Source organism: the organism of the source record quoted next, unplaced genomic scaffold (assembly GCF_019419815.1).
Source record: "Pyrus x bretschneideri cultivar Hongxiangsu unplaced genomic scaffold, Pyrus_bretschneideri_v1 Contig17, whole genome shotgun sequence".
Lineage (NCBI taxonomy): Eukaryota > Viridiplantae > Streptophyta > Magnoliopsida > Rosales > Rosaceae > Pyrus > Pyrus x bretschneideri.
In genome coordinates this window covers 6,453,275-6,481,125 of record NW_025999468.1, presented here as the reverse complement: position 1 = coordinate 6,481,125, position 27,851 = coordinate 6,453,275, and the positions used below count along the sequence as shown (strand labels likewise).

The following is a 27,851-nucleotide window of genomic DNA, read 5'->3' as shown; positions in this document are numbered from 1 at the left end:
TCTCTTTGACCGACACCGTTGTTTCTTGGAAGAAGATGCGAAAAACATAAAGCATTCCTTTCCTATTCCCCTTTCCCTCCAATTTGCAGGTCAATCGAGTGTTTCTGTTCTTAAAATCCTCTTCATCTTTGATGCTCATCGGTGACCAGGTGCGATCGATCAATGGCTGCTTCTTCTTCTTCTGGCCGTCAATGGAAATACGATGTGTTCATCAATTTCAGAGGGGAAGACACTCGCAAGGACTTCGTCAACCATCTTGACAGAGCTCTGCGTCAGAAATCAATCAACACCTTCATCGATGCCCAAGAGATCAGAAAAGGCGACCACCTTTCCGAGCTCCTGACAGCGATTCGAGAGTCAAGGCTTTCGATTGTTGTTTTCTCTCAAAACTATGCTTCTTCCACTTGGTGCTTGAAGGAACTCGTGGAAATCTTGAAATGCAAGGCTACCAAGGAACAGATTGTACTCCCTATTTTCTACGAAGTTGATCCGTCTGATGTTCGTAAACTCAAGAGTAGATTCGGTGAAGCTTTTGTTCAGCACGATCACGATTCTAACGCCGAAATGGAAGAGGTTCAGAGCTGGAGATCCGCTCTTACAACTGCCACCAGTTTATCCGGCTGGGATTCGCGAAACTATGAGTAAATTCTAATTTGTTTTAGTTTCCTATTAATTTTGAGATTTTTGTAGGCTTTAGGGTTATTGTTTTATGTTTTTACTTTTCATTTTTCATATTTTTTTAAACTAGCAGATGAAAACTTGTTATTTGATGTTGTTATTATATTGTTATTTATTTATTTATTAATTTGACAGGGAGGATGCAAAGCTTATTGAGGAAATTGTGGAAGATGTTTTTAGAAAATTGATCCACATTTCATCAACACCACGCAAAGATAATGGCTTGGTTGAAATGGATTCTCATATGCACGAAATGCATTTATTATTACATCCTGATCCTTCTGGGGTGGAGTTGGATGATGTTCGTGTTGTTGGAATATGGGGTATGGGTGGTTTAGGCAAAACAACCATCGCTAGAGCTGTTTACGACGAAATCGCTTGTCGATTTGAAGCTTGTTGCTTTCTTGCAAATGTTAAGGAGGGTTTCATGAAGCATGGTGAACTACATATGCAGACACAACTTCTATCTAGTATCTCGGGCAACAAGGTAGGGAGTTCCGACATATTGAAAAAAGGTTTCCACGTGATGTTAAAAAGCCTTGGTCACAAAAAAGTTCTTGTTGTTGTTGATGATATAGACAAATTAGCTCAAGTTGAAGCCTTACTCGGAAAGGAACATTCTTTTGGTGGTGGAAGTAGAATCATTATAACAACTAGAGATGTGCAATTACTAAGCAGAGCTAATGCGATATATAGCCCCAAGATTTTATGTGGTGCTGGAGCTCTGGAACTCTTTAAGCGGTATGCCTTCAGAACAAGCCAACCCACCAGAGATTATGATTATCTTTCGTGGTGTGTCATACAATATGCTCAAGGTCTGCCTTTAGCACTCAAAGTCTTGGGAGCTTTTCTTGATAACAAAACTGTACGCGAGTGGGAAGATGTGTTAGAAAAGATAAGGAATATCCCACAAAGGGAAATTCATGATGTGCTTAAAACAAGCTTCGATGGACTAGATGACACAAAGAAGGACATCTTTCTAGATATTGCATGTTTCTTTAAAGGAATGCAAAAGGACTATGCAATTGAAATTATGGACGGTTGTGGTTTCTATCCTCATACTGGTATAAGAGTTCTAATTGATCGAGCTCTCATAACTGTCTCATGGAGGGGGGAACTGGAGATGCATGATTCACTACAGGAAATGGGTCGGGAAATAGTTCGCCAAGAATCTATCAAAGAGCCAGGGAGACGAAGCAGGTTGTGGAGTTATGGAGATGTTCATCATGTGCTAACTCAAAATACGGTGAGAAATCATTTTCTTATGCAATGTTTAGTAGAAAGCTTCAACTTTTGATCAAATCTATTTCTTAGGCCCGTTTGGTAACGATTTTGTTTACAATTTTTAATTTTTAGTTTTGATTTTTTTTTTAATAATTGAAAATTGAAAACCATTACCAAACAAGTTATGTGTTTCAATTTTCAGATTTCTAAAAAAATAATTAGAACGAAATGATTATAAAATGGCTCCTTAAGAAACAAGCATTAACTTCATAATCTAAACAAAGGTTCTCTGTTTTTTCCTTCACTTTGATTTGCACAGGGTACAGAAGCAGTTGAAAGCATAATCCTGGATTTGTCGAACTCAGATGAGGTATGCTTAAATGCTGAAGCTTTTGATAGTATGACTCAACTAAGACTTCTCAGGATCAGTCATTCTTACGGCAAACAACACCTGATTGGGCACTTAAAGTTTCTTTCTCATGAGTTGAGGTGTCTTTCCTGGCCTGGATCCCCCCTTAAGTCTTTGCCATCCAACTTTCAATTCAAAAATCTTGTTGACCTTGACATGCAATATAGTCGCATTGAACAACTTTGGGAAGGAACACAGGTACCTACAATCACCATTTACATGTGTATGTTTCTTTTAAATGTTTGGGTTCTGATTGAGATGTCTTACCAAGTAATGCTTGTTTTCATGAATGTTTTAGCAGACGCTGGGAAAGTTGAAATTCATCAATTTAAGATATTGTGAATACCTTAAGGAAACGCCTGACTTTACAAAGGTGCCAAATCTTGAGAGGCTAATTTGTGCAAGTTGTATAAGTTTGGTTGAGGTTCACCCATCTATTTTGACTCTTACAAACCTTGTTTTATTGGATCTGAGTGGGTGCAACAAACTTACGATTCTAGCCAGCAACATTCGTATGCAATCTCTTGAAACCCTTGATCTTTCTAGGTGCTCAAGTCTTGAGATGTTTCCAGAGATTTTAGAAGTTATGGAGGAACTACAAGAGCTTAATTTATCCCAGTCAAAAATTAAAGAGCTGCCCTCGTCAATTAATAATCTCACGAGGTTGAGATATTTGAAACTAAAAGATTGCAAGGAACTTAAGAGCCTTCCTAGCATTCGTATGAAATCTCTCAAAACCCTTGATCTTTCTGGTTGCTCGAGTCTTGAGATGTTTCCAGAGATTTTAGAAGTTATGGAGGAACTACCAGAGCTTGATTTATCCGGATCAAAAATTAAAGAACTGCCCTCGTCAATTAATAATCTCACGGGATTGAGGTATTTGAACCTAAAATATTGCATGGAACTCAAGAGTCTTCCAAGCCTCATTCATATGAGATCTCTCATAACGCTTGATCTTTCTATCTACTTGAGTCTTGAAATGTTTCCAGAGATTTTAGAAGTTATGGAGGAACTACTTGAGCTTAATTTATCTGGGTCAAAAATTAAAGAACTGCCCTCGTCAATTAATAATCTCACGGGATTGAGATATTTGAACCTAAAAGATTGTAAGGAACTCAAGAGTCTTCCAAGCGTCAATCATATGAGATCTCTCATAACCCTTGATCTTTCTGGCTGCTCAAGTCTTGAGATGTTTCCGGAGGTTTTAGAAGTTATGGAGGAACTACAAGCACTTAAGTTATCCGGGTCAAAAATTAAAGAACTTCCGTCATCAATTAATAATCTCACGAGGTTGAGATATTTAAAACTGAAAGATTGCAAGGAACTTAAGAGTCTTCCAAGCATCAATCGTATGAGATCTCTCGTAACCCTTGATCTTTCTGGCTGCTCGAGTCTTGAGATGTTTCCAGAGATTTTAGAAGTTATGGAGAAACTACAAGCGCTTAATTTTTCCAGATCAAAAATTAAAGAGCTGCCCTCGTCAATTAATAATCTCACAGGGTTGGGGTATTTGGTCCTAAAAGATTGCAAGGAAATTAAGAGTCTTCCAAGTAGCATTTGTCAACTTAAATCCCTATGTTATCTCTCTCTTTCTGGTTGTACAAACTTTGAGGTGTTTCCAAGCATTGAAGAAAATATGGAAGGATTAACAGAGCTTCATTTGGATGGAACATCTATCAAAGAGCTTCCTCCCTCGATTGAACGGCTTCAGCAGCTTGTGCTATTAAATCTGAGAAATTGCAAAAGCCTTGTACATCTTCCCGACACTTTAAGTAACTTGGCGCACCATTTAGCTCTTAATCTCAGTGGGTGCACAAATCTTTCTCAATTTCCTGTCAACAGTGAGGATTCAGTATTGTGGGGTTATCTAGTAGATTTTGATGATGACATGCTGACATTTTGACACGTGTACCACTCTCCAAAACATCATCGGCATCCACTACAGAGCTCCGTCTTGGCTCCACTCCGCCCCAACCCCCAAATTTCTTGGTAATCAAAATCCAAACTCAATATCTCTACATATGGAATACATTTGTTGCCGATCTTTTCGTTTGCGTTTGGCGGGGTTTCAATTGCTTTTTTCCTGCTTTTCTTATACTTTTGATTTGTGCTTGTGCAGAAACTGTGAAGATTTTGCTGTGTCAATTCCTGTTGCAAATTTGGGTGAAAGGTAGCTTGCATTTCCTTTTATCTTAACGTTTCTATATCTGCAAATTACAGTGGACGAGCCCTCTGAATTTGTGTAAATGAAGTCTTTCTCGCCAAGTGAAACCATAGTATTCATTAAAACAAGCAAGAGCTGCTATACAGCCTTTAAGTTTATAGAGCATTGCATGGTTAACATCCATCTCGCCTTAAAATCTTTCCCAATATGTGGACAGATTACTTCGTACATGTTGTGTTGAGATTGCTTCCCTTTATGTTTTTCCGCCACTCTTTGTGCACCATTGCTAGCGAGTTTGATCTTTAAGTTTCTTTGGTAGGAAAAATATCTTGGAAGTCTGGCACACAGCAAGAGGAGGAATAAATAAGAGCTTCAATGATTTCTTCTCCCGCTTCGGAAGAATGTCCCTTGTACCAACTAATGTTAAAGTTGTAGATGCTAGAACTGAATGGTTCTGGTAGTTTCAGGTTGGTATACTGCTTGGAGTATTTGTGTATATATTTGTTTCAAGAGATGAAATCGATGGGCGAAGCTCTCTAACAGACGTCTCATCCAAGCAAAGCTCTCGTAATCCTTCCATATTTCAGACATTTTCTGGAAGGGCCTCAAGCTTTGAACAACTAGAAAGATTATGAAATTTAAGAGACTTGAGTTGAACAATGTTACTTGGAAGAATCTAGAGTTCTCTTCAAGGACTTTCCGGAAAGTGTCGGAAATATGGAAGGATGGAAGGATTAAGAGAGCTTCTCTTAGTTCCTTTCCATAGGTGTTGAATGTGACTATAGTGTGTGTCAAGGTCAACAAGATTCTTAGGGTTACAGTCGGATGACAAAGATTTAGGGGACAATTAGGCCAGAATAGACAACTTAACTTTCCAGAAATAAACTTCAAATCCTTGCTTTGTCCTTGAGCAGCGTCCAAGTCGTCTTGTTGTTGGTAAATAGTATGAGTGGACTTAGTTCTGTCATTTTAACAAAAGCTGCACCACATTGTTTGAGTGCGGCCAAAGCACAATTATGCTTTCAACTGCTTTCGTAGACTAGATAACCAAGAATTGCATGTTTCTCATGAATTGGTTCTTGGTCGAAGTTGAATATAATATATATCTCACTGTGTATTTTTGAGTTAATGCATGACAAACGTCTTCGTAGCTCCACAACCTACTGCGCCTCCCCAGCTCTTTAATACACTCCTGTTGTACCATTTTGCAACCCATATCCTCTGGTAAATCATGCATCTACGTAATGACTGTTTATCTCTAGTTGTAAGAATGATTCGACTTCCGCCACCAAATGAAGGTTGCTTTCCAATTAAGGCTTCAATTTGGGATGAATTCTTCACGTTATCGAGAACTGCCGGAGCTGCTTCCTTTTCTTTCTCAAGTTGCACTGCCACTTCAGTAAGAAGCTTCTTCCGTCCTTCCTCCAACTGCCTCTGTATTTCCACTTTAATCTCATCAGAGTTTAAGCTCTCCTCAACCTTCCTAGAATTGCTTCTTCCACTCTCCTTGAAGTCTCTTCTTCTAGCAGTTTCAATTCTGCTTCCTGTTGCCGCCTGAGAGCACGAGCAGAAAAGTTAAGCAATCAAGTGGTCTCTCATATAAAGAGGGGAACCGCCGCCTGAGTACAAATAAAATGCCAATTAACGTATACTGCTTCCCTTATTTTACCCCTCCCCCTCCCCTTCTCTCTTGTCATTATCCAACTGAATAAATGGCAAATTAACCTTCATGAGGACGAAGGCACTACAGATATGCTTATACTTTTAAGACATACCTCAAAATGTATTCTAATCCAAACAAACGAGTTTCAAAACTGGTGAACAGTAGATAAACGATTCACCCATTCTGATCATCAAATATACAAGTTGAACCAAAGCAGTATCATCATTCAGAAAAGCCTGTGGAGGAGAATGTCAAGTAAACCGGCTGCATTTTAAAACAGTGTTTTACCTGTTGAATCAAAGGACAAAACTGAAAACCCATGTCCCTTTGTCCCCCTTCCCGCACCTCCCTGCCGAAAATCCTCTCCCCTAAATCCCAGCGAACCTCTCCCTCCAACCTGTCAACCCTTATGTTCCCCTTCCTTCTCTCGGTGCAGCCCATACCGCTGCTGGCTTTGCTGCACCTAGGTCTGCAAGACTTCTCATTCTCTCTTCTTCTCTATGTGCAGGCCAGAACTTCGTCTGCAACAACACTCCCACAATCCCATCGAACAAAGCAGACAACATGGCCCCAAACCCCAAACATGCAATCACAAAACTACCCCCACAATCTTCACCCCTGTCCGTCCAATCCGATATCTAAAGCAGCAAAAGAGTAGTTTTGCTTGCTTCAAGACTGGGCCGTTTTGGTCCAGGCCTTTAGGCCTCTGTCTGGGCCCCTTTGAATGCAAGCCGAACTGGAAAATCCATAACAAAGCAAAAAATCTTGTAGAATGGCAATTTGGTAAATAAATCAAAATCAGGAAATTTGTACGGTAGCTTGTGAATATCAGCGTGGTGGTAATTTTGTAAATAAAGTGCAACCCAAAATTGCACAGTGCTATACTCCCCTTACTTTGGGAACAGATCCTTTCCTCAGCTTAAGAGGTTGAGCCTCGTGAGCAAAGGATCCGGATCGTTGAAATTTGATCAAACAGCTGCAATTATCATAACTTTTAGAGAGACTCTATGTTTGTAGTCGTTGGATCAAATTTCAGCGATCTGGATCATTTGCACGGAAGGCTCAGCCTCCTAAGCTCAGGAGGGGATTCATTCCCCCTACTTTAGACTAAAGTGTTGTAGCTTAAGAATATGAGCCTGGTGGTAATTTTGTAAAGAAAGTGAAATCAACCCAAAATTGCACAGTGACATCCTTTTCCCTATTTAGACTAGAGAGTTGCTAGACTCACTTCATTGTCTTATTTCCCTACTCATGTTATATTTAGGGATAAACCCACTATAAAAAGTTAAAAAATTAAAATGTTATTTTCTCACCCACTATTATTCCTCAAATAACCCTTAATATATATATATATATATATATATATATAATTAGAGATAAACTTTTCTCTTAAAAAAAGAAGGGGATTTGTGTGTAGGTTTTAAAGACAACACATCAAGTTGGACGATTATCAGTGCCAGTTGTGACAAACATGTCTTGCTTGAATTATTACCCTAACCTAATGAAAACGAATTCCAAGAATTCTCATAGGAAAACGTGAAACAAATTGCACCCTAACCTAATGAAAATTCAAATTAAAGGTCACAGAGCTATAATTCAATTGCACGATGTCAACAAATCAAGATAACCCACATAAAATTATCTTTTTGCTCTTCGACAGAAACATAATCATCCACTTCTTCCATAGAAACGTCATCTTCTAAGTTCATTTTTTTTGCTCTCTTTGAATGATTTTGCTTTCTCTGAATGAAAAGAGATGAGAATGATGAGTTAGGGTTTAAGAGAGATAAATCGTCTAAACATAGCGTGAGAGTTATCACTCCCAAACTTTTCTTTTTCATTTTTTTATTAAAAAAAAAAAGTAATGCAAAGGGGGTTACTAGGGTCTTATTAGTTATTTTACAAATAGACAAATTTTGTAATTAAAAATTTCATAAAAGGATGGATGGAAAGATAAGACATTTAACTGTTATCTTAAACTAAAGTAATAATAGCCAAGTAGACGAACATGAAAACACCCTCGTCACAAAAAAATTTGGGCTCCATCGGATGACGTTAAAAGGTGGAAAAAAGGTTTGAGCTACTTATCACTCTGCCAGATTGCAGTTCTGCATTGGATGTCACCTCGGTTGGTGTGACTTATTCTAAATGCATTGTTTTTAGGTAGGGTTTATGGTCATGGGAAATATGTTTTGCATTGAATTACGAATTCATTGCCGTAATGATTTGAAGGCTTCAACTATTGGAAGATTTACGGACAAAGATGAAATTGATGAGAATACCACATTGAAAGATCTCGATCTGACATTTGAAATTCATATGGACAAACTGTTGCGAGAAGCACTTTTTAGGATAAAGTACAAAAAACTACCTCAACTATTGGGATTATGACAATTTCATATCTCATCTTTTAAAATTGACAATGTCATACCGCTTCTTACGAATTTGTGACAATGTCATACATCCGTCAATTTTTCTGTTAGCTTTTCTGTTAAATGCTGACGTGGCAAGAGATAAGGACCATTTTCTATTAAAAAAATTAATAAAATATTATTAAAAACTAAAAAAAATATTTAATATTTTTTAAATATTAAAATAATAAATAAAAGTAAAATTAAAAAAAAAAGGGTAAAGTACAAAAAACTACCTCAACTATTAGGGTCACGACAGCTTCATACCTCATCTTTTAAAATTGACAATGTCATACCGCATCTTACGAAATTGTGACAATGTCATACCTCCATCAATTTTTCTGTTCGTTTTTCTGTTAAGTACTGACGTAACTTGATTCGGGACCTACTTTCTATTAAAAAATTATTAAAAACTGAAAAACAATTATTTAATATTTTTTAAATATTAAAATAATAATAAAAAGCAGAAAAAAAAGCCTCATTTCGTCCCTCCCCTCCCCCCCTCCTCCCTCCTCTCTCCTCTCCCCATCTTCATCTTCTTCCCCCACCTGCAAATCTCAACAAAAAAAAAAAAAAAATCCAATTTGTCTTCTCCCCACACCCACACCCACACCTACTCTTCTCCCTCCTGCAACCCAGAAAAAAAAAAAAAAAAAAAAAAAAAAAAAAAAACCCCAGATCTCGTCGGCAGGAAGATAGGTGAGCAGAGAAGGTGGATGATGGGTGCGGAAGAGAATGTGGAGAATGGATGAAAGTGGTGGATTTGGGGTTTGATGGGTTTTCAAAATTTTTTTTTCCCTTCTTTTTTTCCTCCTCCTCTTCTTCTTCTTCTTCTTCTTCTTCTTCCGCAGGGGAGTTGATGGTTTAAAAAAAAAATTCCTTCCTCCTTTTTTTCCTCTTCTTATTCTTCTTCCTAGTTCTCCTTCTCCTTCTCCTTCTTCTTCTTCCGCAAGGGGGGTGTTGATGGGTTTTCAAATTTTTTTTTTATTTTTTCTTCCTCTCCTCCTTTTCTTCCTCTTCTTCTTCTTCCTCCTTCTCCTTCTCCCTTCTTCTTCTTCTGCGCCGACAGGGGGAATTATTTTTTTTTCCTTCCTCCTTTTTTTCCTCTTCTTCTTCTTCTTCCTCCTCCTCCTCCTTCTCCTTCTTGTTCTTCCGCAGGGGGTTGTTGGGTTTTCAAAATTTTTTTTTTTATTTTTTATTTTTTTGGGTTTGCAGGTGGGGGAAAGAAAATGAAGATAGGGAGAAGAGAGAGGAGGGGGAGGGGGAGGGGAGGGACGAACTGATGGTTTTTTTTTTCTTTTTTTTCTCTCTGCTTTTTATTATTATTTTGATATTTTAAAAATATTAAATAATTGTTTTTAAGTTTTTAATAATTTTTTTAATAGAAAGTATATCCCGAATCAAGCCACGTCAGTACTTAACAGAAAAATTGACGAAGATATGACATTGTCACAAATTCGTAAGATGCGGTATGATATTGTCAATTTCAAAAGATGAGGTATGAAACTGTCCTGACCCCAATAGTTGATGTAGTTTTTTGTACTTTACCCTTTTTTTTTATTTTACTTTTATTTATTATTTTAATATTTAAAAAATATTAAATATTTTTTTTAGTTTTTAATAATTTTTTAATAGAAAGTGGTCCATGTCTCTTGCCACGTCAGCATTTAACAGAAAAACTAACAGAAAAATTGACGGAGGTATGACATTGTCACAAATTCGTAAGATGCGGTATGACATTGTTAATTTTAAAAGATGAGGTATGAAACTGTCGTGACCCCAATAGTTGAGGTAGTTTTTTGTACTTTACTCCACTTTTTAAGTAAGTCCTTCCGAGTTTTTATTTGTTGCGGTTTTTTGAATTTCATATATTACATTTTACAAAATGTATTAGTGATTACCTGTGAGTGATTTTCATTGCTTAAGCATCCTTCTGGAACAACATTTTTTTTTCGGTAACAATCTCTCTGCAATAACTTCATTGATCATAAGATTAATAAACTTATGCAATATAACATACTCGGTCGGTCCTGCATTAGCTTCTTCTTCCAGTCCTCTGCATCTTGTCTTTGGATTCTGACCTGTAAAGCTTGCCTTGAGGAAGAGCCAAGCCGGTTGGAGGGATATTTCAACCTCACCAGTAAATTTGTATCATGCGTCTTGGTACATGGAAACTGTGTAGTCCCGGAAATCAATGATTTGCCTTGTTGATTTGTAAGTTAAAATGCTTCAAATCTCCCGTGGTTGATTAGTTTATTTACTTTCAACGTTAAGACATGAAACGTAAAATGACACACCCCGGCCTAAACCGTGACGGCTAGCATGCCTCGATTTAGGTCAGTTACATCTCACATCGTCCAAGGGAGTGGATCATGTAAGCCTTATATGTATATTTTCATCTCTAACTAGCATGAAGCTTTTTGGGAGCTTACTGGTTTCGGGTTCCGTAGGAACTCCGAAGTTAAGCAAGTTCGCACGAGAGCAATCTCAGGATAGGTGACTCACTGGGAAGTTCTCGTGTGAGTTCCCAGAAACAAAACCGTGAGGGTGTGGTCGGGGCCCAAAGTGGATAATATCGTGCTACGGTTGAGTCGAGCTCGGGATGTTGTGGGAGCCCAGGCCTAGATGTGACAATTTGGTATCAGAGCTAATCTCTGGGCGGAAGTGTGCCTGGGGTGGATTGTTGCATCCCACATTACCCAAGGGAGTGGATCATGTAAGCCTTATATGTATATTTTCATCTCTAACTAGCACGAAGCATTTTGGAAGCTCACTGGCTTCGTGCTACGGTGGAGTCGAGCCGAGATGTGGTGGGGGCCCGAATGGGGATGTGACATAAAACATGTTCCAAATGTTATTAGTCAGTTCAATAAGCTTTAAGTCAATTTTAGATTTTCGATCAAAATGGATTTGATATAAGAATTCTCTTACGTTTCTGCAATTTATGACGTCGTTTTTTATTTATAAGTTATAACACTACTTTTCAGTACTGTATTTTTTCCTTCCGGGAACAAGCTTGATATTCTTATGAAGTCTTAACGCTACATGTAGATCTACAATCATTAATACATTGTGTGTTCACATCTCGTAGATTTGCTGTTTATCGATTATGCATGTGTCCCCAAAAAGAGAATGTTAATAAGGATTGGCTGAGTAAGCTCTTCCACATTTTAATCATCCCTTGGAATCTTTCCTCCTCTTTGTTTTGCAGAAAAACATCACTAGACTGCATGTTTCTACAATCTCAGCAAATTATCAATTATAGCCTTCTGTTGGGTCTTCGTTTTAGAGCTCCTGAGGATCTGAAGGGATTTTCACAACCTCCTGCCACAACGCACAACAATGAGAGTTTACTTGCCTTGATGATGGTAAGCATATCTTTCTGATTACAAATACTTATCAAATGAACTTGTATTTGTTTTACGTATGTTTTGATTTCTTTTCTATTTAGTGTTGCGAATAGTTTTCCAATTAATGATTATTTTCCCTAGAAATAATAAAGTCATACACTCAGAATAAATGCAGGAAAAGGACTGTAGGAAAAGAAAATCTGAGCAATTAAGGACAACTCGACAATTGGCCTACTTCTTGTTACAATTTAAAATTCGGGCCAACAGACTTTAGTACTGGTCGACATTTTGGGATTTGGAACATCCTCACTCCACTAGGGGGTGGAACATGTATCCTTACCATGTTATTGACATCTAGGCGGCTGATTAGAACCTTGATTTTCATAATTCCAAAAGCCACGCACTTGGAAGAATGAAGAATTGGGAAAGAAACATAATGAAAATGACATTGAATGGAACAATGTTGTCTTTCCCTCCAGCCAAGCTTTTAATACCAACTGAATTCCCTTATGTCCTCGCATTTTACGTATTTCATATTTGAACTTATATTCCAATTTGAATAGGTGTGACTTTGCAAGGGGAGCTTTTGATTCCTCCAAAAGGTATTCTACTGGTAACCCATGAACCTGGCTCTGTCAGTACTGCACCAGGTCCTCACATCAGAGGAAGTCCGTTGAAAGCTTATTCTGTCGGTGACAAAGAAGTCGATCTCTTACTCCCTGGTACAGGAAGGTACTTCTTTTGTTTGTACTTTACACTTACTATTTGCACTTTTGCGCTCTGATATATTTTGAAGTTTGATGCCGTAAGCATTTGGATCTTCTGTTACCTTGGTATGAGTGAAACGACACCCTAAAAGATTCATGATATGCGGCCTAACCTTCTAATCAACTTTCATCTGATTTGGATAGTTATGCTTATGCGAGTAACTTAGTAGCACGGTCAAGCAATGGTAATTAGATTGCTGAAAACATAGAAATTCATTGCTCAAAAACTGTTGCTGGATTCAGTGTTTCATTCATTGTTCGAGCAGCACATAGTTATTGTCAGCTGAATCTTTCTCAGGTTAAGGGTGCAATTAGGCGTAAACATGCCGGCCCTGGCCAAACGTAAGCATGCACAGGAAGAGGTCGATTCAACAGAAGTAGAACTCTTTGAATTCTACCACGTGGTTCTTTACATGGGGATAATCGACATATTGCAGGAGTACAATGTGGAAAAGAAACTCGAGCATGCTTACAAATCGTTGAAGAATATTGACCCTCAACGCATTTCTGCTGTCGAACCGGAGCTGTACGCTAAGCGTTTCATCAATTTCATGAAGAGTGTTTTCCCGGACCTGCCGTAATGTTTTCTTACCTTCTTTCTGTTCATAGTCACTTGCGTGATCATTTGTTTGTAAAGTTGTATAACCTAAGATTTCAATGTATGAAGAGCAGTATTAAGTAAATAAAATCTAGAGTAAATTACGTTTTATCCCATCACGTTTGAGGTTAATTGCAACCACTTACAACATCTTGAAAACATTTTAGTGTCATACATTACTTATCATTTCAACATTTGAGGTTAAATAATGAGTGGAAAATATAGGGTTCATATTTGTACTCAAGTGGTTGACACCTTTGAGTCACGTGGAAAAATAATTTTAAAAAATTAATTTTTACTTCGGAAAAAAAAAGAAATCTAATGAAAAAAAAGACTGGGCATGGCACCGCAACCACCTCCATCTCCATCACCACTCCCATATCCACTTCTTTCTCCATCACCATCCCTATTCGAACTTTGAACAATAAGAAAAACGATCTTTGTAATAAAATTAGAATTTTGTACCAAATTTTAAATTTACTACAATATGATATGTAGTTTTAAAAATTGGAAATCTTAACGAAACATTCATGGTACTATTCACTTTTAACGTTAACGACATTTTTACCTTGAAAAGTCACTCTTGGTAATATTCAATTACACCTGTATTTTGTCATTTTCGTTAAAACTAAAGTTTTTGAAGACTTTTCATTAATTTTCCTTTAAAAATTAGGCATAAGAAATGACATATGAATTTGTCATCTTAAACAAAAATGCTACTCTTACCACTTATTTATATTATTATTTGTATCATTTTCTTAATAAAAAATGATTCACATACTTTGACGAGTCCTACCTCTGTCAAATAAAATACAAATTATAATAAAAATACGTGATAAACATAGCATTATATGTCTTGTCCAAAATTATTAAGAGAAGATGAGAGTGACGGACGAATAGTGAATGGTCGTGGGCCTGGGCCTTATAATTTTCTAAACCACACCAATGTGTGAGTGCATTTTAGCCCATTCTACAAAGTGAAATTTGAGCATCTCTTCGGCCGGTGCAATTATGCGGAAAACATAAAGCATTCTTTCCTTCTTTCCTTTTGTGCTTTTTTAGCATCTCTTTTCGACCGACACCGGTCTTTCTTGGAAGAAGATGCGAAAAACATAAAGCGTTCTTTCCTTTTTCCCTTTTCCTCCAATTTGTTGATCAATTGAGTATTTCTGTTCTTAAATTCCTCTTCATCTTTGATGCTCGATCATTGGTGACCAGGTGCGATCGATTGATGGCTGCTTCTTCTTCTTCTTCTCCTTCTGGCCCTCAATGGAAATACGATGTGTTCATCAATTTCAGAGGGGAAGACACTCGCAAGGGCTTCGTCAGCCATCTTTACAGAGCTCTGCGTCAGAAACCAATCAACACCTTCATCGATGCCCAAGAGCTCAGAAAAGGCGACCGCCTTTCCGAGCTCCTGACAGCTGTTCGAGAGTCAAGGCTTTCGATTGTTGTTTTCTCTCAAAACTATGCTTCTTCCACTTGGTGCTTGAAAGAACTCATGGAAATCTTGAAATGCAAGGCTACCATGAACCAGATTGTGCTCCCCATTTTCTACGAAGTCGATCCATCCGATGTTCGTAAACTCAAGAGAAGATTCGCGGAAGCTTTTGCTCAGCACGATCACGATTCTAACGCCGAAATGGAAGAGGTTCAGAGCTGGAGATCTGCTCTTACAACTGCCACCAGTTTATCCGGCTGGGATTCGCGAAACTATGAGTAAATTCTAATTTGTTTTAGTTTCCTATTAATTTTGAGATTTTTGTAGGCTTTAGGGGTTATTGTTTTAAGTTTTTAGTTTTCATTTTTCATTTTTCTTTTAAAACTAGCAGATGAAAACTTGTTATTTGGTGTTGTTATTATTATTTTTTTTTAATTTGACAGGGAGGATGCAAAGCTTATTGAGGACATTGTGGAAGATGTTTTTAAAAAATTGATCCACATCTCATCAACACCACGCGAAGATAATGGCTTGGTTGAAATGGATTCTCATATGCACGAAATGCATTTACGATTACATCCTAATCCTCCTGGGGTGGAGTTGGATGATGTTCGCGTTGTAGGAATATGGGGTATGGGTGGTTTAGGCAAAACAACCATCGCTAGAGCTGTTTACGAAGAAATCGCTTGTCGATTTGAAGCACGTTGCTTTCTTGAAAATGTCAAGGAGGGTTTCATGAAGCATGGCGAACTACATATGCGGACACAACTTCTATGTAGTATCTCGGACAACAAGGTGGGGCGTTCCGACATATTGAAAAATGGTTTCCAGGTGATGTTAAAAAGCCTTGGTCAGAGAAAAGTTCTTGTTGTTGTTGATGATGTAGACAAATTAGCTCAAATTGAAGCCTTACTCGGAAAGGAACATTCTTTTGGTGGTGGAAGTAGAATCATTATAACAACTAGAGATGTGCGATTACTAAGCAGAGCTGATGCGATATATAGCCCCAAGATTTTATGTGGTGCTGGAGCTCTGGAACTCTTTAAGCGGTACGCCTTCAGAACAAGCCAACCCACCAGAGATTATGATGATCTTTCGAGGCGTGTCGTACAATATGCTCAGGGTCTGCCTTTAGCACTCAAAGTCTTGGGAGCTTTTCTTGATAACAAAACTGTACGCGAGTGGGAAGATGTGGTAGAAAAAATAAGGAAAATCCCACAAAGGGAAATTCATGATGTGCTTAAAACAAGCTTCGATGGACTAGATGATGCTGAGAGGGACATCTTTCTAGATATTGCATGTTTCTTTACAGGAATGCAAAAGGACTATGCAATTGAAATTATGGACGGTTGTGGTTTCTATCCTCATACTGGTATAAGAGTTCTAATCGATCGAGCTCTCATAACTGTCTCATGGAGGGGGGAATTGGAGATGCATGATTCACTACAGGAAATGGGTCGGGAAATAGTTCGCCAAAAATCTGTCAAAGAGCCTGGGAGACGAAGCAGGTTGTGGAGTTATGAAGATGTTCGTCATGTGCTAACTCAAAATACGGTGAGAAATCATTTTCTTATGCAATGTTTAGTAGAAAGCTTCAACTTTTGATCAAAATCTATTTCTTAGGCCCATTTGGTAACAATTTTTTTTACAATTTTTAATTTTGATTTTTTTTATTAATTGAAAATTGAAAACGCTTATCAAACAAGTTATGTGTTTTCAATTTTCAGATTTCTAAAAAAATAATTAAAACAAAAGTTAAAAACTGAAAACGAAATGATTATAAAACGGCTCCTTAAGAAACAAGCATTAACTTCATAATCTAAACAAATGTTCTTTGTTTTTTCCTTCACTTTGATTTGCACAGGGTACAGAAGCAGTTGAAAGCATAATCTTGGAATTGTCGAAGTCAGATGAGGTATGCTTAAATGCTGAAGCTTTTGATAGTATGACTCAACTAAGACTTCTCAGGATCAGTCATTCTTACGGCAAACAACACCTGATTGGGCACTTAAAGTTTCTTTCTCATGAGTTGAGGTGTCTTTCCTGGCCTGGATCCCCCCTTAGGTCTTTGCCATCCAACTTTCAATTCAAAAATCTTGTTGACCTTGACATGCAATATAGTTGCATTGAACAACTTTGGGAAGGAACGCAGGTACCTACAATCACCATTTACATTTATATGTCTCTTTTAAATGTTTGGGTTCTGATTGAGATATCTTATCAAGTAATGCATGTTTTCATGAATGTTTTAGCAGACGCTGGGAAAGTTGAAATTCATCAATTTAAGATATTGTAAATACCTTAAGGAAACGCCTGACTTTACAAAGGTGCCAAATCTTGAGAGGCTAATTTGTGCAAGTTGTATAAGTTTGGTTGAGGTTCACCCATCTATTTTGACTCTTACAAACCTTGTTTTATTGGATCTGAGTGGGTGCAACAAACTTACGATTCTAGCCAGCAACATTCGTATGCAATCTCTTGAAACCCTTGATCTTTCTAGGTGCTCGAGTCTTGAGATGTTTCCAGAGATTTTAGAAGTTATGGAGGAACTGCAAGAGCTTAATTTATCCCAGTCAAAAATTAAAGAATTGCCCTCGTCAATTAATAATCTCACGGGGTTGAGATATTTGAAACTAAAAGATTGCAAGGAACTTAAGAGCCTTCCTAGCATTCGTATGAAATCTCTCAAAACCCTTGATCTTTCTGGCTGCTCGAGTCTTGAGATGTTTCCAGAGATTTTAGAAGTTATGGAGGAACTACCAGAGCTTGATTTATCCGGATCAAAAATTAAAGAACTGCCCTTGTCAATTAATAATCTCACGGGATTGAGATATTTGAACCTAAAATATTGCATGGAACTCAAGAGTCTTCCAAGCCTCATTCATATGAGATCTCTCAAAAACCTTTATCTTTATGGCTGCTCGAGTCTTGAGATGTTTCCAGAGATTTTAGAAGTTATGGAGGAACTAGCAGAGCTTAATTTATCCAGATCAAAAATTAAAGAATTGCCCTCATCAATTAATAATCTCACGGGGTTGAGATATTTGAAACTAAAAGATTGCAAGGAACTTAAGAGCCTTCCTAGCATTCGTATGAAATCTCTCAAAACCCTTGATCTTTCTGGCTGCTCGAGTCTTGAGATGTTTCCAGAGATTTTAGAAGTTATGGAGGAACTACCAGAGCTTGATTTATCCGGATCAAAAATTAAAGAATTGCCTTCTTCAATTAATAATCTCACGGGGTTGAGATATTTGAACCTCAAAGATTGCAAGGAACTCAAGAGTCTTCCAAGCATCATTCATATGAGATCTCTCATTGCCTTTGATCTTTCTGGCTGCTCGAGTCTTGAGATGTTTCCAGAGATTTTAGAAGTTACGGAGGAACTACTAAAGCTTGATATATCTGGGTCAAAAATTAAAGAACTACCCTCGTCAATTAATAATCTCACAGGATTGAGATATTTGAACCTAAAAGATTGTAAGGAACTCAAGAGTCTTCCAAGCGTCAATCATATGAGATCTCTCGTAAATCTTGGTCTTTCTGGCTGTTCGAGTCTTGAGATGTTTCCAGAGATTTTAGAAGTTACGGAGGAATTACTAGAGCTTAATATATCTAGGTCAAAAATTAAAGAATTGCCCTCATCAATTAACAATCTCACAGGGTTGAGATATTTGAACCTCAAAGATTGCAAGGAACTCAAGAGTCTTCCAAGTGTCATTCATATGAGATCTCTCAAAAACCTTTATCTTTCTGGCTGCTCGAGTCTTGAGATGTTTCCAGAGATTTTAGAAGTTACGGAGGAACTAGAAGAGGTTAATTTATCCGGGTCAAAAATTAAAGAATTGCCCTCATCAATTAATAATCTCATGGAGTTGAGATATTTGAACCTCAAAGATTGCAAGGAACTCAAGAGTCTTCCAAGCGTCATTCATATGAGATCTCTCATTGCCCTTGATCTTTCTGGCTGCTCAAGTCTTGACATGTTTCCAGAGATTTTAGAAGTTATGGAGGAACTAATAAGGCTTGATTTATCCGGATCAAAAATTAAAAAACTGCCCTCGTCAATTAATAATCTCATAAGATTGGAAATTTTGATCCTAAAAGATTGCAAGGAACTCAGGAGTCTTCCAAGGAGCATTTGTCATCTTGAATCCCTATATTATCTCTCTCTTTCTGGCTGTACAAATTTTGAGGTGTTTCCAAACATTGAAGAAAATATGGAAGGATTAAGAGAGCTTCATTTGGATGGAACATCTATCAAAGAGCTTCCCCCCTCGATTGAACATCTTCAGTGGCTTGAGTTATTAAATCTGGAAAACTGCGAAAGCCTTGTACATCTTCCCGACACTTTATGTCATTTGGCGCGCCTTGCAGCTGTCAATCTCAGTGGGTGCACAAATCTTTCTCAATTTCCCGTCAACTATGAGGATTTAGCACGCTTGTGAGATCATGTAGTAGTTTCTGGAATGGGGCATGCTGATATTTTGACACGTATACTACTCTCCTGAACATCATCGGCATCCACTACAGAGCTCCGTCTTGGCTAGGGCTCCTCTCCGCCCCAACCCCCCAATTTCTAGGTAATCAAAATTCAAACAGAATATCTCTACATGTGGAATACATTTGTTGCCGATCTTTTCGTTCGTGTTTGGCGGGTTTCCATTGCTTACGTGCTGCTTTTCTTATACTTTTGATTTGTGCTTATGCAGAAACTGTGAAGATATTGTTTTGTCAATTCCCGTTGCAAATTTGGGTGAAAGGTAGTTTGCATTTCCTTTTATCTTAACATTTCTATATCTGCAAATTACAGTGGATGAGCCCTCTGAATTTGTGTAAATGAAGTCTTTTCGCCAAGTGAAACTGAGTTTGCATTTTCAACAAAGCGAACCTCATTCGCCCCGCGACATAACAGTGAATCCATTTTCTGTAACCGGGAATCCATTCCAACCAAGCCGTTCTTTTCACTTGATGAGATGTTGAGCAATTTCTTAAAAATATCATCTACAATCAACTCAATAAACTCAATTTTGATTTAATTACGTTTCTTCCATTGTCTCTGTGTGTGGGTTGTGCTTCGCCCAAAACCGCCGGTTGGGCTGTTGTTATTGGGGCCGAAGGGTGGGGGCGTGATTTTGGGGGAGAGAGGAGAGGTGGTTGGGTGCAGAAGATCTGATCTCGTGATTTGGGGGAGAGAGGAGAGGGGGTTAGATGCAGAGATTTGGGGGCGTGGTTTTGGGATTTTGGGGAGAGAGGAGAGGGGTTTGGTCGCAGAGAGTGGGTGCATGATTTGGGGGATTGTATCTGTCATTCCTCACGAAATGGCAGCTGCCCTTCTCAACCCAATTTACACTGGTCTCTCTCTCCCCTCCCTCTTCTTCTTCTCCATCAAAACCCTAATTTCCCCAATCCGATCTGTTTTTCAATACACCCACCTCCCCCTCTCAAGTCTCTAGCTTTAGCCGGCAGCAACCCAACCAAACTAACCCAAATCCTCAAATGGGCAGCCCACCCGAACCCATCACCATCCATCCCCATCTTCACCGCCTACACCACCGGTCCACTGACCCACCGTCCCTCCACTGCCTCTGCACCCAAACCAACGTCCAAATGCACTCTCTTGCTTTGTTTTTGGAATTTGTTTTTAAATTTGATATCTTTTTTGCAGCTGCTGGAAAGAGGTCACGTGAAAATTTCTCTTCTTGGAGTTATGGTGGAGTTGGGGAGGAAGAACAGAGTATTCAGCAGCTGAGATTCAAAGCTGCTTCACTTTCTTTCTCAAGTGTTTCATCAAGGAAGAAGATGGTCAGTTCTCTATTTTTCGAGGAAAAAATATAAAATTATGATTTCAAGAATTTTAGGGAAAGTTAAGAGATTTTGAGCTCATGCATTCATATTTTGCTGAAACCAAATGAACCCAAGATCCGGATTCCGAAATCTTCAGGACCTGTAGAAGAGGAAAGGCCATTGAGATTATTCTTAGTGCATGCTGAAACAGAATCTCAACAAAACATTACGCTGTTGATTTAATCATCAACTATAGTGTTGTGGTCTGAATTCTTTCTTATTAAATTCAGCTGGTATTTTACCCATATTTAGATCTGTATGTGCATCATTCGTTTTTGAGGTCTCTCTAATCCCATAATCTTTTTTGCCAAATCCTTTCAGTAAATTAGCATGCCAAATTCATAGGAATTTAGGAATTAATGCACGCTTGTTGATTTTTTCTCAAAAGCATATTCACTGAGTACACGACCTGCATAATACAGGCTGAGGAAGATATCAAAATTTATGTTTGGGAATGAGCTTCCCGCCAAAAGAGAGGTAATTGTCTTGTATCTTCTCCTCTCGTGTTTATATTTATTTTTCCTGAGTTTTGTTTGAATTTGACAAACAAGAACTACAAAGGCAGCTAAGAATATCCTGCGATCTATCAGCCGTTGAAGAATTAATTGGCCGTATATCTTGGATTTGTAGCTTTTTCGTTTCGGAAACATGTGAGACTTTATGCATCATGTATATTTGTGCAATGTATATACCTTATATATTTGTTGTACAAAATATTAGTTCACTTACAATTTAATTCTATTCATTGTTGTCGTGTCTTTTCAAGGTGAACGGTTAATATTGAAGTCTATTGATACTGCAATTTAAATCTATTCAATATCACTTTTAGTTATTTCTGATCAAATTTTGGTATCTAGAAACGCTTTTAGCCTTACCGAAGCATTCTCAGACACTCTTTAAGTTGATCAATCATTTGTTTTGTTCAACATGGCATGTTGCTCTTTAATATTTATGCGTATATGTTAAAAATTGAATCAATTGATTAGGATAAGAAATTCAGTTTCGGGTTTTGTTCCACAAGGACCCTGGTTGGTCGTTTATATCTGTGTGTGAATTTTGCAGTGAAATTAAGGAGAGGATTAAGAAGACCAAGTAAAAAAGAGGCTTGGTTTTGGCGTGGTTTTGCAATCTATGACTGCTACTGTTACAAAGCTTTTTGAGGGGTTGGGTTTGTTTGTTTTGGCGTCAACATCCCCATCTGAGCAAATCCATGCTCAGAAATCAGAGATGAGAGCCCCAATACCGTTGCCTACACCACTGTCTCAGAAAAGCTGAACCCAGATCTCGCGAGATTCAAGCTCCACATGAGCGGATCCAAAGGCCAAACCTCCAATCTTGGAGTCGACACACCCAGAGGTAAAAATTTCTCATCCTCTCTCTTCAATTTCATATATGTTGTTAGATTAAAGGGGAAAATATGAGAACAAACACACATGATTGATAATTTAAAATGTGCATTTCTTTCGACTGTGAGGCAGGTTTGGGTTTGGCAGAGTAAGTAATTTTTTTCGAAAGTTGAGATATTAGTATCTATCATTGATGATTGGTTTTGAAGTTAAAAGTTCACAGTAGTTTGCTTTTGTTTGATATCAGGCAAAGCCTTGAGTAATTTTCTGGTATACGTTTGCTTTTGTTTGATATCACCGATATAACATTATTCTATGGTTTGTTTTTTAAATGAATTAGGAGACTTAGAAGGTCTATTTATTTGTTTCATTTCTCTCATTTTGAGTCTTCTTCTGTCCGTATGTTCTTTGTTCCAAGGTGAGTTAGCTGTTTTCTTTTTCTGTGGTTTTATTTGTTGTTTTCAATTTGTTAATCTGTGACTGCGTTGATTCACCGTCTTCACTGCACCATTTGTTGTTTTCAGTTTGTGAATGTCTTCACTGCACCATTTGCATAATTCACTGATGTCTTCACTGCACCATTTACGTAATCCAGTAATCACCAGTAAGAACAATAAATATAAAACATCACTAGCATTCGCTAAAATTTGGTGTATATATTGATGGGATACTGATAAATGTAGACGTCTGTGGTGTTAATTTCTTAATGGTTCAGTTACCTTAATTTATTTGTTCATTATGTCATTGATTCGTAATTTTTCGCTACAAGAAAGTGATTTCGCGTTTTTTTTTTCACATTTGAATATCATTATAACAAAAACCCGTATTCTTCCCAGGAGAAACATTCACTGATGTTGTTGGGAGCCCTTACTGTGTGGTGCCAGAAGTAATACGGAAGCACTATGGTGAGTTATTTTCTTATAATAAATCTAGCTTTTTTTTATTGTTTTTTTTTTTGCTCCTATTTTAGATTGTGCCAGCCATTTTGTTTGCTTTTTGGTGAGTTATGAGGGGCAAAATTTTGTTTGCTTAGAACGTATATCTATACAATCTGGAAGTCTAACTCAATTTCATATTATTAACTTCTGAAATCAAGAATAACTGCAACCAAACTGAGGGATTCCCAGAATAAATTTAGACGAATTCCAACTCACATAGGAAATCCGGTGGAATAATCTTTAGAGGTTAGCTGATGAAGAAATCCATAGCAAGGTCTAACAAACATGCTCAAACACAAATTTTCCTTTCTTTAAACACAATTGCAAGCCTCATATCACTGAATAGTATCGTAGAGCATTGGATTTTGATACCTCTTCGGTATTGTGGTTTTGGAGATTTGGTTCACACTCCACTATTGAAGCTGACATTCTTTACAAATTAAAAAAAGTTGTGTGCATCTCAATTTTGCATACGTAAACAGCAGCCATACTTAATTTAATTTTCCGAGAAAGTACTGTATAAAACTGAAATGTTAACAAACAAGCATGTTCCACAGAGATGTCTAGTAGGGTAATTCAAACATGAACCTGAGGTTCTTTCCCTTATGTTAATTACACTATCGTTTCAATGAACTAAACACAATAGTAAGCATCCAAAACAAATACAGTAATTTTCATGTAGAAATCAAAACTCATAAATTTGTGGGTAACAATGAAAACAGTCCCACATTGTTAGCGCATTAGTCAGGAAAGAATTAAAACTGTTAGTCTACTCGAAAGATGAACTTAAAAAAGATCATAAAAAAACTTATATCATAAAAGAACTGATGTTAAGTGATTGTTATACCTTATGTTCTCTTCTTCTTCTTCTTCCTTTCTCAATTTCTCGCTAGCATTTTTCTGCTCCAACAATCCAAGACTTGAACTAGAGAACGACTTTTACGGCATCGTGGGGTTGGAGAACGACTTTTATGATGTCTTGGGGTCAGTGAACGACTTTTATGACATATTGGGATTGGAGAACGACTTTTATGATGTCTTGGAGTCGGAGAACGATTTTCGGCGCTTAGGGGTAATTGAACGACTTTTCCGTCTGTATACTAAAAACATAGCTATTAGCAGCGGCAATTAAAACTGGACAAGACTACACATAATCAATAACCATCAAGTCAGTCCACCATGTAGCGCAAAATATATAGAAACATGTACGGTTACCTCATACATTGTTAAGTATAACCCTTGTGTGCTCCATCTTTTATCACATGAAGAAGCGAAGGTCACAATCGAGCAACAAAAGGAAATCCAACAACAACCATCACCTGCTCACTTCCCATTTGACAGGAAGCATCTGAATTCTTTTAAATTCTTAGGAAGAGAATGCAACCTTAGACCCCATTGGAGATGGCGAACGCCTTCATTGTGACCGTGCCAAGTCACGAGGCATCCTTCCACCTCAACTTAAAGACTACTAGGAATATTTCTTAGAATGAAACCTGTACACTAACAACAATTTTTCCTACTTTGCCCTATAAAAACCAAAACAAATCAATCATTAACCGTTCGTTTGCAGCTGAGAATCTGTCAAATGATCAATTAAGCAATAAAAACAACAATTCTTAACAGTTTGGTTGCAGCTGAGAAACAGGCAGAAAATCTAATGAATATACAAAATTTGTCATGTAAATAATTAAGCAGAATGCTGAAAATACAGCAGATCAAAATTAATAACGACCCCAAGCCAACAAGGCTCCCGTTTTGCGAGGATCGGGGAACATAGACTGACCTTGTTTGCAAAGAGGTTGTTTCCACAAAAACCACAAATCAATAAGCATAAATTAAACAATGGTGTCTGATTTTTAAGGGCTAATTAGGAACTGAATAATCAGCGAAGAACAATCCACTAAATCATACATAATTAATAAATAAAAATTGAATATTCTACTGACAATTTAATCGCCGAGAAACTGCAAAATTAACCATCTCCATGGAACTAAAAAATAAAAAAAATAAAAATCGGTTTGTTCATTGATTTTGTGATGGGGAAAAATTAGAAATATACCTGTGAAGCACAGAGCACAGCAGATGGTACCTACGACAAGAGAGCAATCAGGGAGATCGGAAACCGCCCAGCTCCGCCTTGAACGAAACCCTAACTCCTAACAGAGGCAGTATTGTAATTTGGCGCGACAGACAGACGGACGGAGATTTTGATAAATTTGGTATTTTGATAAAATGTTGGGCCTCGGATGAAAATACGAAAGACGGAGAGGGCTTTTTTCTAAAAACATACTCATAAAATGTAAAATAAATAATAATAAAACATGACAAACCATAAACCCCTGCGCACCACCACCACCACCTCCTAAATCCTCAGCCCCGCCGCATCAACATTCAGGGTCCCATCACGGTCGCCAACCATCGCAGCACCACCACCACCCCAACTACCACACCTCCACCCATCTAACCTTCCCCTCTACACGATCTCTCTTTCTTTCTGTATATCTCTCTTTCGCTCTCTACCAAAGCTCGAAAGTTTGAGTGATGGGGAAGCCAGGTTCACGGTAAGACCTTACCACCATGCAGCGCAACCCATTCTCTCTCTCTCATTCTCTCTCCCTCTCTCTCTCTCTCTCTCTCTCTCTCTCTCTCTCTCTGAGTTTTAATTTATGGGTGCAGATCAGAATCGTCGACCAAAGCCGACCGCAAGTTCGAAAAGAAGCTCGAATTTTATGCTAGTAAGTATGGATTTTCTGGGTCTCTCGAAAATGAATCGTATCAGTAAATATCGATACAGATTTTGATCCCCAATTAGTTTCTCTCTGAAGGATGATTGCTTTTCGATATATAGCTTTTCCGAAGATTTAATTTTGTCAATGAACAATGCAGAGGTTAGAGATGCAGTTTCTTCCTTGGGTGCACAGAAGACTATTGTTAAGTTGAGGATCTCCAATTCATCAACTTTCGCTTTGTTTGACGAAATACCAATGCTTTTCCGGTATTATCACCGGAGTTTTTGTGCTACATAATTTTTCTTGGTAGTTTAGATATGTCATTTGATGAGGTGATATTGGAGGAGGTCTGCAATGGCGGAAGATGTATTTGAGTTTTTAGACTTCAGAGCAATTAATTGGCGGTGACATAATGTTTAATGTTCATGGTTTTCCGGTTGGTTGCTTTGAGCTCATTTTTAGGTATTGGTTGTTTGTCTATGGTATTCTCAATCGAATTTGAGGCTATGTTGATGTGGAGGATTAGACTATAAGAAATTGGAATAGTTAAATGACTGGATTTTATGTGCAATCAAGGAAGAGTATGAAATGTTGTGTTTTTATATGGAGGATTAAAATGGATTAATCATAAGAGGTTGATGACTAAATCATATCCGTACTAATCCCACCATTTTCAAGGCAATTAATGGGGAAATGCTTTAGGCATCAACCTCTTAGGAATATTCCATCGTAATCCTCCATGTTAGACTACCGCATCCACGTTCTTCCTTGATACACACATGAAATCTAGTCAGTTAGCTATACCACATCCATATTCCTCCTTGATTGCACATGAAATCTAGTCATTTAGCTAGTCTAATCTAGTTCTCATTTCCAACATGGCATGAGAGGAATATGTTTCGTTGTATTTTTTGTTATTATTTGTGAGAGTGGGAGAGAATGCGAGTTATCAACACTGGTGGTTACTCGTAGTGTGGGTGTGGATGTTGGTGTGGGTTGATCAAGATCATTGAGTGAAACAGAATGAGAAGCTACACTATGAAAATAGACATAGGATGTGTTTATTTAACAATGCTTCATGGAGAGGGGCACAAAAGTAATTACATAGGAAGTTCCTTTCAAGTTTGGAGGGAGAGAGACAGTAATCAAAAGTCACGTTTGTTGTCCATTATCAAAACCTGGGTCTGGGAAGTTTAAAACTTCGCAGCTTTATTTGGCCTCCCACTCATGGAACCTGAGCGAGTTTCAGCCCTATTTGTAGTGGACAAAAAGACGAGTAACATTTTTGAATAATCAAGGATTGGCAAGAGGGGACTAGTGACAGGGACTCTTCCGAGTTCTCTTGGGATCGAAGGGGTGATCACCCATTTGGCGTCAACACATATCAAGTTGCGAGAAAGCATCCTTAGTACCTTACACCATCTATTGATGGGTGACAATAAAGGTGCAGGAGGGTTGCTGACTTTGCACGTGTTCCCCTTGGTTTCAAACAAAAGTATGGAAACACCTAAGCTCTTCTGCAAAAACTAGGTTCTTTCACAAGAATGGGGTTTAGCAACAAACAAAAAAGAATACACATTAGTGGGGTCTTGCATTTCGTTTTCCTGGGCAACTTAAAGCTTAGTACGGACTGCATATTGGGGCCATACAAGGGATGATAGGATGTCTTCTGGCCTATTTTCAGTGTACAGGGATTTTGATCCCATTTTTAAAGGTTCAAAATGGGCCCAACAAAAACCCAACACCGAGCCACTTCGTACGGCTTATAAGAGTTGTGTAAACTGATGAGGAAAAAGTTACCACAGCAGTGATTTTGAAAACCGTGGTTGCTCTATATGAACTTGAAGTAACTTAAGGCAGGAAAAAGGCAGTACTAAATTTCTAGAAATTCTGGATTTTTCTCTTCAAATATTCCCCCACCCCAAACAAAATGCTGTATCAGACTTCGACTTGGCATTTTGTTTTTTGGTCAAAACTTGGCATTTTGTTTTTTGGTCAAAACTTGGCATTTTGTTTGTTGCGATAACAATTGTTTTCTGGATTTTTTTTTATTCTGTATGTTACTGCTATAACTTGAACCCTTATCATTATGTTTTAGTGTTCTTTTACAATGCGTTGTATGGTAATGAGTTAACTTTATTTTTTACCAGAAGAAGAAACTACGTAGTCGACAGAAGAAACTGAAAGCATATGATCTCTCTTCTTTCTCAGAATTCCTTCCGGAGTTGAAGGAAAAGCGACCCACACCTGCTTCGGAGTTCAAGATAAATTGTAAATCGAAGAAAAAGC

The 27,851-nt window shown here is 37.9% G+C and overlaps 2 protein-coding genes across 12 annotated transcripts; one reads left to right on the top strand and one right to left on the bottom strand.

Moving 5' to 3' along the window:
• Positions 1–27,851, top strand: LOC103946442 (disease resistance protein RPV1). Of its 11 annotated transcripts, none has more exons than XM_048581638.1 (13): positions 3–641; positions 814–1,924; positions 2,222–2,509; positions 2,610–3,236; positions 17,168–19,285; positions 19,415–19,465; positions 20,371–20,507; positions 20,972–21,026; positions 21,612–21,905; positions 22,732–22,800; positions 24,102–25,394; positions 25,510–25,568; positions 25,720–26,042. In XM_048581638.1, exons 1-5 carry the CDS (start codon positions 163–165, stop codon positions 19,148–19,150), a joined length of 4,488 nt encoding a protein of 1,495 aa, XP_048437595.1. In that variant the 5' UTR covers positions 3–162; the 3' UTR covers positions 19,151–19,285; positions 19,415–19,465; positions 20,371–20,507; positions 20,972–21,026; positions 21,612–21,905; positions 22,732–22,800; positions 24,102–25,394; positions 25,510–25,568; positions 25,720–26,042. The 11 variants fall into 11 exon arrangements, with proteins under 11 accessions (XP_048437603.1, XP_048437602.1, XP_048437595.1 ...); XM_048581637.1 differs by lacking the exon at positions 24,102–25,394 and adding an exon at positions 21,140–21,199; XM_048581635.1 differs by lacking the exon at positions 24,102–25,394.
• On the bottom strand, positions 5,598–7,052 carry LOC103946284. The gene is made up of 2 exons (XM_048581647.1): positions 6,427–7,052; positions 5,598–6,029 (listed from the first exon to the last, which is right to left on the bottom strand). Exons 1-2 carry the CDS (start codon positions 6,577–6,579, stop codon positions 5,601–5,603), a joined length of 582 nt encoding a protein of 193 aa, XP_048437604.1. The 5' UTR covers positions 6,580–7,052; the 3' UTR covers positions 5,598–5,600.

Bases quoted from the DNA above. Each gene is read 5' to 3' on its own strand.
- LOC103946442 (XM_048581640.1), top strand. From the start codon at position 163: ATGGCTGCTTCTTCTTCTTCTGGCCGTCAATGGAAATACGATGTGTTC. The intron at 642-813 runs GTAAATTCTAAT...TTAATTTGACAG, and splicing joins TGGGATTCGCGAAACTATGA to GGAGGATGCAAAGCTTATTG. The intron at 1,925-2,221 runs GTGAGAAATCAT...TGATTTGCACAG, and splicing joins ATGTGCTAACTCAAAATACG to GGTACAGAAGCAGTTGAAAG.
- LOC103946284 (XM_048581647.1), bottom strand. From the start codon at position 6,579: ATGGGCTGCACCGAGAGAAGGAAGGGGAACATAAGGGTTGACAGGTTG. The intron at 6,030-6,426 runs GTAAAACACTGT...TCGTGCTCTCAG, and splicing joins TTTGTCCTTTGATTCAACAG to GCGGCAACAGGAAGCAGAAT.